The following is a 14,920-nucleotide window of genomic DNA, read 5'->3' on the forward strand; positions in this document are numbered from 1 at the left end:
TCTAGTTTGTGCAAGTTATTTTAAACTTGAATCAGGATTACGTTAGATGTCACAGTAGTGTTGTTTTACCTTTTACTAATGGTTTACTGGGTGCTTTTACTTTGATGTCATCAAGTTCTAGAACAGTACAGTATGCAGTACAGTCAACTGGAAATAAATACAAAGTGTTCTTTATATAGCATTTTTATATTTGGTATTTTATTTTTTCCCTTGTTTGTGCATTTTCCAAAATTCTAGGAATTGTACATGAAAAATAAAAACCACTTTACATTTTAAATAAAACCCTTAATTATGTGCATCTGTTTGAAGAGAATTTTGGAAGATTTAAACTGTCTATTAGATGCTTTTGTTTGCAAGTAATAAAAAATTTTTTCTAAACAATTTTAAACTCTGTTAAAAGGAATTTATTGGCTATGTAACTAAAAAGCTAAAGGTATGTTATATTTCAGGTAAAGCTTGATGCAGCAGCTTAATTGTATCACTAAGGACTCTGCTTCTGTCTGCCTTTTTATTCTTTTCATAATTCTATGGTATCAGCTTCATTCTAGTGCTGGCTCTTTACATCGTGTTAAAAATGGTCACCACAGTTAGGGCTGTATGCTTTCTTCATTTGTATCCAGCAAGAGGAGTTTTCCCAACTTTTCATTCTCCAACATTGGAAACAAAGTCACAGGCTTCATTCTGAATAGACCAGTTTAGGTCACAAGCTTATCCCCAAGTCAGTCATTGTAGCCAAGAGGATAGAAATATGCTTAGGGCTTAAACTACCGATAGCTACCTTTGGAGGTGGGGGTGAGGTCAGTCCCATTCAGATTATATGTTGATACATGTGGAGGAAAGTAGGGGGCAGTGTAGCCTACAAACCATTGTATAGGGAATAGAAAAGGAGGTAAACCATCTCCTCTGCCAGATGTTACTAGATAGTATTTCTGTGTTCCTATTTCAATGTTATATTGTTTTCCTTTTTTTTTTTTGTCTCATTAGCAAATTGTTTGCAACAGAAAACTATTTGGCAGCTATTAATGCATATAACTTAGCCATAAGACTAAATAACAAGATTCCACTATTGTATTTGAATCGGGCTGCTTGCCACCTAAAACTAAAAAACTTACACAAGGCCATCGAAGATTCTTCTAAGGTATGTGTGTGTGTGTGTGTGTGTGTGTGTGTGTGTGTTGCTTTAAAATTGTTATCCTTATTTATTGGTTTAAATGATACCCTTCATGTGTTTTCTTTTAAATTTATGTAGTTGAGATGCAAGGATTATAAGAGTCATCTTGTTGGGCTTTTTTTTTTTTTTTTTTTACTGAAAAAAAGATTTTTCTGTGTTTGAATAGATAAGAAACTTTTTTTTTTGAGATTTCAAGTTTCATTAGAAATCCCCTATCAATTGCTCCTATATTTCCTTGATGTATCCTTTGACATTCACAAGGAAATTAGTAAACGTTTGTCAGTTGTGCTTACCCTTTTTCTTATTAAAGTTTTGCAGACTTACTGCAAGGTTGAAGGAAGAAAACTTGGTATTCCCTTGTTATCACTACCACTTGCACGGTAGGATAGCTCCCTAGTAATTTCCCGATTTTCAGAATAACTTAGTATATCCTAATTTCATTACTAATATCATGTCATTACTAATAAACTAGTTTTTTTCTCTTTTTTTCCATATCCAAGTAACCTGTCTACAGGGAAAATCACATGCAAAATCTCTTAGGTTGCCCCTTGAGATTGAAAATATGGAAGAAATAACCAGATCCTCATACTTTGATCTTATTAAGCTACTAAAAGATCTGGCAATATTCTTAGGATCCAGTTTTCCTTTTATTAGCACAATTCTCGCCACAAATATTTATTGAATGATTGAATGAACTGAAATGACCAATTTGAATTTTTATAAAAGATTTCCAATACTCTTTAATCATTCCTGTTAATAAAGGTAAAAATGTAGAGGTTTCAAATGATAAACCAGAGATGACTTTGGGAGAGAGGGTATGAATCTTGTATAGGAACAATTGAACAATTCTTTAAATTGTTCAACCCAAATATAAGTATTTGATACATTTCTATATCAGTTAAGCCCAAAATTTTGGTGGGTGAAGACATGAGGCTTGTTTCAAAGTTAATATTTTTACCATGTTTTTGCTCAAGTTTAAATTAGGAAATTCTTTCCCTCATTTTATCCTGTAAGGCACTAGAATTACTGACACCACCTGTTGCAGACAATGCTAATGGAAGAGTGAAGGCACATATACGACGTGGAACAGCATTCTGTCAACTAGAATTGTATGTAGAAGGTAAGAAATTGATAGAAATGTTTTAAGTTACAAATTATACTCTGAAAAAAGTATCAATGGGATTACTTAAGATCATAACTTTTTAGGACTCCACTGTTTTATATTTTTAGCATTTAATGTATTCTTTGCAATTTATCTGACAAAAATGATTTTGAAATACTTAAAAAATTTATTGTTGTAGAAGGGAGTGAACAACCGGTTTAGGTCTCAGAAAATGCTGTAGCATCAGACAACTTTTATATAGAAAGATGTGTGATAAAGGTTATAAATGAGTCAGTTAAGGGGTGCCTGGGTGGCTCAGTTGGTTAAGCGGCCGACTTCGGATCAGGTCATGATCTCATGTTCCATGAGTTCGAGCCCCGCGTCGGGCTCTGTGCTGACAGCTCAGAACCTGGAGCCTGTTTCAGATTCTGTGTCTCCCTCTCTCTGACCCTCCCCTGTTCATGCTCTGTCTCTCCCTGTCTCAAAAATAAAAAAACGTTAAAAAAAATTTTTTTTTTTAAATGAGTCAGTTAAGATATGATGGAAATTTAAAATGAACTGCTTTGGTCACACACACACATACACACACACACACACACACACACACACACAAGCTCAGAAATAACTGATGTACTACCGTATATGATCATTGCTTATATTTGTGGGACTGTGCTAAGGTTTGTAATTCAGCCTGGTGGATAGAAGCCATAACACTGATTTTTTTATTGTTTTTTGTTTTTAATGTGTTTGGGGACTGGTTTGCAGTGACTCATTTTGCTCCAAAGGCAAAAATTTTTAGTAGTCAGTGTCTTACCGTTAATGTTCTTCTTCCCATACTTCTGTACCCAGAGGACCATTCAGCTTTCCTTTATTCAAGGCCTAAAGGTATACTCCTTGATGATGCCTTACCAGGGAAGGGGCTAGTCTATATGGTTTTATTATTTCTGACTTTGTTTTTAAATTTGTTTCTGACATTTTTAGATTTCTAATTTTTTCGTTTTTTAAATTTAAAAAAATTTTTTAAATTTATTGAGAGAGAGCTCACATGTGTGCACAAGAGAGAATTCTAAGCAGCTCCACCTGCATTGCAGAGCCTGATGCAGGGCTCGATCTCATGACTTAAGGTGAAATCAAGAGTCCTATGTCCAACTGACTGAACCACCCAGGTACCCCAGAGATTTTTCCAACCAAAGCACCCATATGAGATTTATATGCCCTGTTTTTGTTTTTGTTTTTTAAGTGTCTCGTCCAGCTTTGTGAAGATAAAAATTATGAATGCAGGAATGAAAGATTTTAAAGCATTCTTTAGAAATGATAGCACTATAGACTTTCTGAGCTAAAAGTACTCTTCATTTTAAAGATGAGAAAATGGAGGCTTGGAGAAGTTAAGTGCTTTACCTCAAGTGGCATGGCAAATCAGTAGCACTTAGGACTCAAGTTTCCTTATTCTCAAAGAAATTTTCCCACTGCTTATTTTGGTGAAGATTTAGACTCATTTGTGTATATATGTAACAACCAGCCCACAATGCTTTCCTTTTAAGCCAAATTTCCTCAAAAGAATTCTGTAGGTATGATAGCTATAGAAAAAAACATAAACAATAATCTATGGATTATATAAAGTATGGACTGACTCTACCAAAATTATTTTTTTAATCTAGAATCAAAAAAAAAATTTTTAATGTTTATTTATTTTTGAGAGAGAAACACACTGAGGAGGAGCAGGGGAGGTGCAGAAAGAGAGGGAGACACAGAATCTGAAACAGGCTCGAGGCTCTGAGCTTTCAGCACAGAGCCCAACGCAGGGCTCGAACTCACAAACTACAAAACCTGAGCTGAAATTGGACATTTTACCGACTGAGCCACCCAGGCTCTCCTAATCTAGAATTTCTAAATAAGATGGCATTTTTCAAAAATGAGTCTGTTCATGCTTTAATGAGTTTAAGCTGTTAGCTTATTTGTACTTGAATTTAAAATAACTGTTTCTGAGGTGCCTGGCTTGCTCAGTTGGAAGAGCATGTGACTCTTGATCTTGGCCCCACATTGGGTGTTGAGATTACTTAAATGAATTTTTAAAAACCCTAAAAAAACTGCTTCTTACAAAATCCTGAGTGAAGTGAGTATAATTACTTCTGAAATTACTGAAAAATTTCTGCAGTATTTTAGAAATACTACATAGAGATGCATATATGAAAATGAGAATCTAATTGAAAACCTGGTACTTGTCCTGAACCATGTTCTTATTAGTTATTTTTAGTAAAAAAAAAAAAAATTGTCTAGATAACACAAGTATGTATAAAATACTGACTATCACTGCTATGTAAATATAGGCTTACAGGATTATGAAGCTGCACTTAAGATTGACCCGTCCAATGAAATTGTGCAAAATGATGCTGAGAAGATTCGGAATATAATTCAAGGAACAGAACTAAAATCTTAATGACTGCTGAAGCAACTAGGTATTGTACTAGATATTGTTTGAAGTTTTTAAAAAAATAACTGGAGACATTAAGAATATTTGTAAATATGGCTGATTGTGCAGAATCACTTTCTCTTTAGTTCTCTAGTTCTGTAGAGGGCAAAATCTATAGATTTACATATTATAAATCTATGGAAAATTAAATGTGTGACTTGAATGGTTTCTGAATAAGTAAATCAAAACAAGAATGATTTAATTCTTCTTCAATACACAGATTAATTATATATACATATACATATATATGTACCTACATATACATACATATGTATATGTGTATATATATATTGTTGTTGTTGTTACTGAATTCAACTTACCCTTAAAACTAACCAAATATTTGTCGGTGTGATGAGTATTAAGACAAGACATGGATTCATTTTTGACAAGGTAAAATTTGAAAATAAAAGACCACCTTAAAAAATTGTTTTTAATTATATATACTACTTAGTTGTCTGAATGATTGACCTTGGTATAATCGATACTGATGTTCACTTAGTTTTCAATGCACAGAACCTTTTTTTTCCCTTTCATACTTCTCCACCACCTGTGTGGGAGGTTAGACCAGTTCAATCTAGCAAAACAACTGTTTGGGAAACCTTGTTTTCAACTTCAGGTACAGGCAGTGTTCCCCAAAGCCTTGATCATATTTCATACTATCTGATGAAGGTAAGTTTTCTAGTACCTTCAAGTACAATAGGAAAAAGAAAAAAAGACAGCAAAGGGTGAAATGTTAACACAGAATATTATGTATGATACTGGCATTTGATTGCACCACCACTTGTGTTGTATCACTGTGATGATGCAAGCATTAAGCAAAAACAGTATAGCTTCCCTTTTGCACATAGTAGTTATCACAATTGTCTGTTTATATTTAGAGGATTTTTAGAAAAATCAAACAATTTTTTAGGAGTAAGTTTTTATAGCATTTGATCATCTGATATCATTCAAATGGACCATAAGACAGCTTCATTCTTTTTTTTTTTTAACTCAATATTTTTTTTGAATGGGAACAGATAAGGTTAGTTCAGCAACCTTGAGACTTTTATAAAGCAACTTTTGATAACTTACATAGCAGCCTTGTGCAGTTATTAGACCTTCTAATAAGACTTGCTTCTAATAAGGATTGCTTTTGCTTATAATCAACACTGGTTTGTCAATTTATTTTTAAAAAATAAGTGTTACCAAAATGAAGATGGGTCTTCATGTGTGTCAAATACCAGTTTGATGTTCAAAATATTTAACCAACCTAGTGCTGCTTCAGGCTCTTCCTATTACCATCCTCTCCCCCTCTCCCCCTGCCCTCTCGAAAAGACTGGGCCCAATAGCTGCCCTAAGGGCAAAAGATCTATCCTTGGAGGAATAGAAGAAGAGATAGTCTTAACTAGTTATGTGTGAATATTTTTTACCCTATCCTCTAAGTAAAGTCTTGGTTTAAATGCAACAGTAGAGGGGCGCCTGGGTGGCGCAGTCGGTTAAGCGTCCGACTTCAGCCAGGTCACGATCTCACGGTCCGTGGGTTTGAGCCCCGCGTCGGGCTCTGGGCTGATGGCTCAGAGCCTGGAGCCTGTTTCGGATTCTGTGTCTCCCTCTCTCTCTGCCCCTCCCCTGTTCATGCTCTGTCTCTCTCTGTCCCAAAAATAAAATAAAAAACGTTGAAAAAAAAATTAAAAAAAAAAATAAATGCAACAGTAGAATTTGTATTTACGAAATACTTGACCTCTTTTGAGCAATCTCCTATGGTTTACAAGGGACTTTTGTCTTAGATTGAAGTAGTGACAGAGTTGAAATATTGATACAACATTCCCATCTCTTTTATGATAAAAACATACCTCCCAAATAATAGTGCTAATTAAGGCCTGTGAATAAAAGATAAAAAAATTCTAATAGTAGTCCTTTGGTTTTTTTCATAATGTCAATTATTTAATTGAAATTAATTTCAAGATACCAAATGGATAACAAACTAAATGTGGCTGTTACAGAAATGTAAACTGAAGGGATCTTTAATCATCTGAAGGGATCTTTAATCTCCCACTACTATGTGATTACCATACACATAAATACATAGTATACATGTTAATTAAAGATGATTTTTTGACAAATTTGGCTATGAAGAAATATCAAAACTATATCAAAATATTGATTACAAAGGAAAGATCAGACTTAGCCCATTTTTGCAGTGGATGCTTTACAGGAATAGAAAATAGTTATTGTTAGACTTAATTAAAAAAATATTTTAATATACCACTCACTTGCCCTTTGATAGTCACTTGAGAGTCAGGGTGGATGGGTAACTAGTTTGATTAAACCTGTTTTTATGTCATTAAAGTGCTTAAGCATTTTATGAGGAAAGTTCATCTCTTTCTTCCCAGAAAGAGGTTTGTGAATTACATTAAGCAAAAGTGGTTTGTCCCAGACCAGGTTTGGTATAATTTTTTTTAATGCATTTTAGCTCTTTACTGACAGAAGTGAAAATATTATTCCTAATAGATAGGTGCTATCTAATAGTTAAGTAGAAAGTAAACATATATGTTTGTATAAACATATCCTGTCCAGTTTTCCAGAGTCAAAGAAAACCAGAGCTGGACAGTAGTTAGAGCAGTAAAAACAGATTTCACTTGGGAACTATTACAGGATAAGAAAAGAGATCTCCGTGTAGAATTGGGGTCTTTTCATAACATAGCATGGGCAATGGACAAGTGGTGATTAATAGCTAAGGAACAAGTTGGGGGTGGGGGTTGGAGTTGTCAGTGGATAGAAAATCACTAAGAGGAAACATCAGGGGTAGGGAGATTCTGGCTATGTTAATCTAACAGGATTCTTGCTGAAGGCAGGCCAGGTTGATTGGGCATTACCTGGGGATGATGAGGGATGAGGTATTTGGTCAAATATTGAGAGTGATTGAAATTAATGGTGGGGATTCTGGCTAACCCAACTTAGCATTATTCTTGCTAACAGCTGAACTTGACAAGGACCAAGGATGAGGCCCAGTTGGAAAGTGGCTAAAGGAACCTGTTTAGAGTTTGGTGAAGGAGAGACCACTTGTCACCAGCAAGCCAAGTACTTTCCAGTGAACTCATCCATGTGGCAAATAAGGACAAAGGATTTTTGCACATACCATCTGGGGAAAGGGTTAGTAGGTGATCTCCCCAAAAGACTGAATATAGGAGTATTTCATTATCGTATTGATCTGATCTGGCTCAGTCTCACTCTCAAAGACCTATCAATAGCTGACCCATCTCTGAGTATCAGATTCACATTAACCCAGCTCAGGAGACTGCCTGGGAAAAACAGACTGCCTACTTATTAATTATTAACCCAGCAAAACAGACTGCCTACTTATTAATTCATAATTAGAAATTGAGCATCTGCATGGGGATGATAGGTTATATGACAATTCACCTTTCCTTATAAACAGATGTATATAGTAAATCACATCATAAAATTGCTTGGTAAACATGTTAAAAGAAACAGGTCCAAAATGGAGTCACTTGTGGCTTCACAAGTGAATTCTACCAAACATTTAAAGAAGGGTTAATACCTATTCTTTTCAAACTATTCCAAAAAATGGAAGAGGAAGGAAAGCTTTCTATGAGGCCAGCATTACCCTGACACCAAAACCAGATAGAGTCACTACAAAAAAAAGAGAACTATAGGCCACTATCTCTGATGAACATAGATACATATATCCTCAACAAATTATTAGCAAACCAAATCCAACAATACATTAAAAAAAATCATTCACCACAATCAAGTGGGATTTATTCTTGGGATATAAGGGTGGCTGAATGTTCACAAATCAATCAACTTGATACATGACATCAATAAGAAAAAGGATAGGGTTGCCTGGGTGGCTCAGTCAGGTAAGCTTAAGACTCTTGATCTGGGCTCAGGTCATGATCTCATGGTTGTGAGATCAAGCCCCATATCAGGCTCCATGCTGAGTGGGGAGCCTGCATGGAATTCTCTCTCTCTCTCTCTCTCTCTCTCTCTCCCTGCCCCTCTCCTGCTCATGTGTGTGCACACTCTCTCAAAATAAATAAACATTAAAAAATAAGACAAAGGATAAAAAAATATTATTTAAAATTTTTTTTTAACGTTTATTTATTTTTGAGACAGAGTATGAACGGGGGAGGGGCAGAGAGAGAGGGAGACACAGAGTCGGAAACAGGCTCCAGGCTCTGAGCCATCAGCCCAGAGCCCGACACGGGGCTCGAACTCACGGACCACGAGATCGTGACCTGAGCTGAAGTCGGATGCTTAACCGACTGCGCCACCCAGGTGCCCCAAAAAATATTATTTTAATAGATGCAGAAAAACATTTGACAAGGTACAATATCCATTCATAATAAAATCCCTCAACAAAGTAGGGTTAGAGAGAATAGACATCCGCATAATAAAGGCTGTCTATGAAAAACTCACTGCTAACATCATCCTCAATGAGGAAAAACAGAGCTTTTCCCCCAAGGGCAGGAACAAGACAGGATTTCCACTCTCAACATTTTCATTGAACATAGTACTGGAAGTTTTAGCCACAGCAATTAGACAAGAAAAAGAAATGAAAGGCATTGGAATTGGTAAGGAGAGGTAAAACTTTCACTACTTGTAGATGACATGATACTATATATATAGAAAACCCTAAAGACTCCACCAAAAATCTTCAGAACTGAGAAATGAATCAGGAAAGCTGCAGGATACAAAATCAATATACAGAAACCTGTTGCATTTCTGTACACTAATAATGAAGTAGCAGAAAGAGAAATCAAGAAAATCCCATGTACAATTGCACCAAAAATATAAAACCTAGGGATAAACCTAACCAAAGAGGGGAAAGACTTGTACTCTGAAAACTATAAAACATTGATGAAAGAAATTGAAAATGACACAAATGGAAAGATATTCTATGCTCATGGATTGGAAGAACAAATATTGTTAGAATGTCCATTCTACCCAAAGCAATCTACAGATTTAATGCAATCCCAATCAAATACCAAGAGCATTTTTCACAGAACTAGAATAAAAAATCCTAAAATTTTTATGGAACCACAAAAGATCCTGAAGAGCCAAAGTAATCTGGAAAAGAAGAACATAACTGGAGGTATCACAATCCCAGATTTCAAGATATACTACAAAGTTGTATTAATCAAAACAGTATGGTACTGGCACCAAAACAGACATATAGATCAATGGAACAGAATAGAAAGCCTAGAAATAAACACACATTTACATGGTTAATAAAGCTACGCCAGGGAGGCAAGAATATGCAGTGGGAAAAAGAAAGAGTGTTTAACAAATGGTTTTGGGAAAACTGGACCATTTTCTTACACCATAGACAATAATAAACTCAAAATGGACTAAAGACCTAAATATGACACCTAAAGTCCTAGAAGAGAGCACAGGCAGTAATGTCTCTGACATTTTTCTAGATATGTTTCCTAAGGCAAAGGAAGCAAAAGCAAAAATAAACTATTGGGACTACATGAAAATAAAAAGCTTTGAATAGCAAAGGAAACAATCAACAAAACAAAAAGACACCAAATTGGAGAAGATATTTGCAAATAATATATTCAATAAGGGGTTAATACCCAAAGTATATAAAGAACTTACACAACACAAACAAAACAAAACAAAACAAAAAACCAATCTGATTAAAAATAGGCGGAAGATATGAACAGACATTACTCCAAAGACACACGAAAAGATGCTTAACATCACTCATTGTCAGGGAAATGCAAATCAAAATCACAATGAGATATCACCTTACACTTGTCAGAATGGATAGTATCAAAGAGACAAGAAGTAACAAGTGTTGGTGAGGCATGGAGAAAAAGGAACCCTTGGGCACTGTTGGTGAGAATTCAAACTGGTGCAGCCACTGTGGAAAATGGGTGGAGGTTACTTGAAAAATGAAAAACAATTACCATATGACCCAGTAATTCTGCTACTATTTACCCAAAGAAAATGAAAATAAGAATTTGAAAGGATATATGTACCCCTATGTTTATTGCAGCATTATTTACATTAACTGGAATGTGGAAGCAACCCAAGTATGCACTGATAGATGAATGGATAAAGAAGGTATGGTATGTATCTACAATGGAATGTTACCCATAAAACAAATGAAATTCTGCCATTTGCAACAACATGGATGGATCTAGAGGGTATAATGCTAAGTGAAATAAGTCAGTATAAGAAAGACAAATACCACATGAATTCATTCCTATGTAGAATTTAAGAAACAAAACAAATGAACAAAGGGAAAAGAGGCAAAAAAAAAAAAAAAAGTCTCTTAAATATAGAGAACTGGTGTTTGCCAGAGGGGAGGGAATGGCTGAAATAGGTGAAGGGAATTAAGAGTACCCTTATCGTGATGAGCACTGAATAATGTGTAGAATTGTTGAATCACTATATTGTATGCCTGAAACTAATATAACAGTGTATGTTAATTATTCTGGAATTTTAAAAATGATAAAAAAAATAATTAAAAAAGTAAAATAAAAATGGACTCACTTGCCCCCATTGCTGCAAATCAGGATATAATTGCAAGAATCTGAACTTTAACCAGTCAATCTGGAATTTTCTGATCAGTACTAGTGAGGTAAATTGCTTGCTAGAACCCCATGCTTCCCCCAAAGGAAGGTGACCTTGCCTGAAACCTGAAACAATCCTTCTTCTTCTTCTCCTCCTCCTCCCCCCCCCCTTTTTTTTTTTTTTTTTTTGTTAATAGCTTCTTTGCCCCACCCTGTTTCTGCCTATAAACACCTTCCATTTTGTTTAGCCTCTCAGAGCACTTTTCTGCTGGCTAGATGGGATGCTGCCTGCCTGACTGTTAAATAAAGCCAGTTAAATTTTTCAAGTTCACTCAGTTGAATTCTGTTTTTTAACACATAGAATCAGAACAAGGAGAATTAGTTTGAATAGAATGTTTCATGGCATCATGCATCCAATTGTACACAACAGGCTTCCTCTTTCCTATAAGGTTTGTTTATAAACCCTAAGGCATACCTCACTGTAACTAACTCTCCAATAAAACCAGGTTTATGCTTCAGATAATGACCACATTACCAGCATCTTCTCTTTGTCATTACCCATAGTTTTTGAAATGTAATTCCCCTTTCCAAAATGTTTTATTTTTTATTTTTTTTTCTAAAATGTTTTAAAGGCATATGATGACCCTATGGCCATCTTTTTTTTTTTTTATGTTTATTTTTGAGACAGAGAGAGACAGAGCATGAATGGGGGAGGGGCAGAGAGAGAGGGGGACACAGAATCGGAAGCAGGCTCCAGGCTCTGAGCCATCAGCCCAGAGCCTGACGCGGGGCTTGAACTCACGAACCGTGAGATCGTGACCTGAGCCGAAGTCGGACGCTCAACCGACTGAGCCACCCAGGCGCCCCCCTATGGCCATCTTAAAATAGTCTCTTTAAGGAACTACTTTTGACAGTATTTATACTTCGTTTTATCCTTTTTATGACCTAAGAAACATGTTTTTTGTTTAACAGTAAACAAAAAAAACAGTACAATAATAGAAATAGTAAACTCCATAATTTTTAGCTATTATACATAATAAAAACCAATCAACTTATTTGTTCAAATATATTTATTAGATTTTTGATGGGGTAAACTAGATTTCTGATAGTCTTTTAGTTTATAGCTAAAAGAGAGACAGACCTAAACTCACTGATAAAATATTACTTTGGGAAGATAAACTTAGTTTTATTTGAAGCTGAGAGCTCATGCTGTATTTGCAGTAATGATGAGTCAAGAAATGGAAGTGAAATGTCAACAATTCTGATAATCATATAAAGGTAGGAAAGTTTGCCTAAAGTATATGAGTTTTTGTTTTGTTTTTTCAGAGCCAGGGAGGGGCAGAGAGAGAGGGAGAGAGAGGATCCCAAGCAGGCTTCCTGCTCAGCACAAGCAGGCTTCCTGCTCAGCACAGAGCCTGATGTGGGGTTCATCTCACAACCACGAGATCATGACTGGAGCCAAAATCAAGAGTCCAATGCTGAACCTACTTAGCCACGCACGGGCCCCTCTGAATTTTTTACCTAATGTGTTTAAATATTTTCTACAAGAATGAGTTGTTCAAACTGCTTTCTGAAATGAAATCCTTCTTTTTGGAAAAATTACAAACTTGTTTGTGTTTGTTTACTTATATGTAAAGTTACAAATTTGTGTATTTGTTTACTTACTTACATTTTAGCATATTCCAAAAATGTATTGCTTTATGTTGTATATCTCACAAAGTGGTGAATTTCACAGTCCAAACTCTAAAGCTTCTTTTAAGTTGTTTGTATCCAGATTCTAAATATACTATAAGCTGGTGAATAATTCTGTATATTGTCTATCCATGCTTTTGATTTTATACAGTTTAGTTTTTTTAGTCTATATTAAAGAAACATTACTCTGTAGTTGTCTTCAACTACATTTTATCTTTAGAGCTGATTAGTGCAGGTCAGTAGTTCACAAAAAGTGATCCCATCAGAATACAAATAGGCTATATTATCCTATCTTTTAAAAAAATAACCTTTGGCCCCATATGTCTACTTCCGGCTTCCAGTCTATTTCTCTGTTCAGTGTACAGCAAAACTACTAAAAAGTACCACTTCCATTTTTTCTTAAACCTATTCCATTAAAGTTTTCCTTTCTGTGACCTCACTAAAACACTTCTCCTTGAGGTGACTAATGTTCTCTGCATTGCCTATTTGTACCTTCAGATCTCAATCCATGTGTTACGTCTCAAGATAATTTCACACAGCTGGCCTCTTGAAACAAATTCTTTACTTGGCTTTTGGGCATCAGTTTGCTAATTTCTTCCTCTTTCACTAATTACTTCTTGATCTCATTTGTTTATTTATATTCATTCCCATGATTTCTAAATGTTGGAGTTCCCTAGAGTTTAGTCCTTTGGTCTCTTTTCTATGAATACTTTATAGTCTTATCTGGCCTCATGATTTTAAATAATATCTTCGTGTGGATGTTGTTCAAATTGATTATATTCAACATGGGCTTCTCCCTTGAACTCCAGACTACATGTTCAGTTGTCTCACAACAGCTCTACTTTCCCCAGAGATTCTCTTCACTTCCTTCAGGGGTTTGGTCAGACATCAACTTTGATCAGAGACCTTCCCAGACCAGTCTACCAAAAATAACTCCTTGCTTAAGCACTCCCTTTCCCCCAACCCTATTTTATTTTTTTCCCCGTAACATTTATCACTTGGCATATTTTATATATATTTATAGGCATACATAAATATTTATGTGTAACTATGTATACATCATTTATATATGTACATTTATACATGTATGTAAATGTAAATATATGCCTATATATATATGTACTTACACACATATATATCTATACTTTTTTTTGAGAGTATTTACTTATTCTGAGAAAGAGAGAGAGAATGAATCCCAGGCAGGCTCCATACTGTCAACACAGAGCCCAACATGGGGCTCAAACTCATGAACCGTTAGATCATGACCTGACCCGAAATCAAGAGTCGGCCACTTAACCTACTGAGCCACCCAGGCACCCCTCTATACATATGTTTTTTGGTCTCTTTTTCCCTACTGGAATTTACGAGAATCTAAGCTCCATGAGGACATGCTCTTAGTGCCTAGAAAATCCCTGGACTTTAACAGGCACTAAATGACTATATAGTGGCTATTCCAGACAATGTGCTTGATTCTGAGATACTCATCCTACCTGAGAATTTTAGCAACAAACAAAAAAGGGCCTAACCACCTGCTATAGTAAGAATCTTTAGGTTAATATATAGATTCTAAATTTTAAAAAATTGACTTCACTTGCCACAAATTGAGTACCTACAGTGAAGGGGGAAAATAGGTTGTATAGATTTTGTGGAGAAAAGGCAACTAAACTCAAGTTTTTTTTTAATTTGCAGTATTCACCTCAATATCTTGTGCAATGCCCTGATTTTTGGTGTTTTAGAGGAGGTGAACAAAACTAATTTTTCTTTTTATGTCATTATCAAATAAGTTTTGAGGTGTTTGGAAAAATCTTATGAGGCAGAGTTTGAACTATTTTCTCACATCAAACCTTTTTTTTATAAATAGAAGATACAAATTTCTGATCCCCTAGCAACTCAAGATTATTTTTTAATTGATGTTAATATCCTGAATCTGACACTAATAGGGAAACATAAGAGCC

The 14,920-nt window shown here is 35.2% G+C and overlaps 1 protein-coding gene across 1 annotated transcript in view; it reads left to right on the forward strand.

Moving 5' to 3' along the window:
- The window catches only part of DNAAF4 (dynein axonemal assembly factor 4), a 63,055-nt gene extending 58,045 nt beyond the window's left edge, over positions 1–5,010 (forward strand). Inside the window, 3 exon segments of the mRNA XM_030318131.1 lie at positions 985–1,138; positions 2,186–2,291; positions 4,601–5,010. Of these exon segments, the coding sequence (XP_030173991.1) occupies positions 985–1,138; positions 2,186–2,291; positions 4,601–4,710 (370 nt within the window). The 3' untranslated portion in view covers positions 4,711–5,010.
- The last annotated feature ends 9,910 nt before the right edge of the window (positions 5,011–14,920 follow it).

This window comes from Lynx canadensis, chromosome B3 (assembly GCF_007474595.2).
Source record: "Lynx canadensis isolate LIC74 chromosome B3, mLynCan4.pri.v2, whole genome shotgun sequence".
Lineage (NCBI taxonomy): Eukaryota > Metazoa > Chordata > Mammalia > Carnivora > Felidae > Lynx > Lynx canadensis.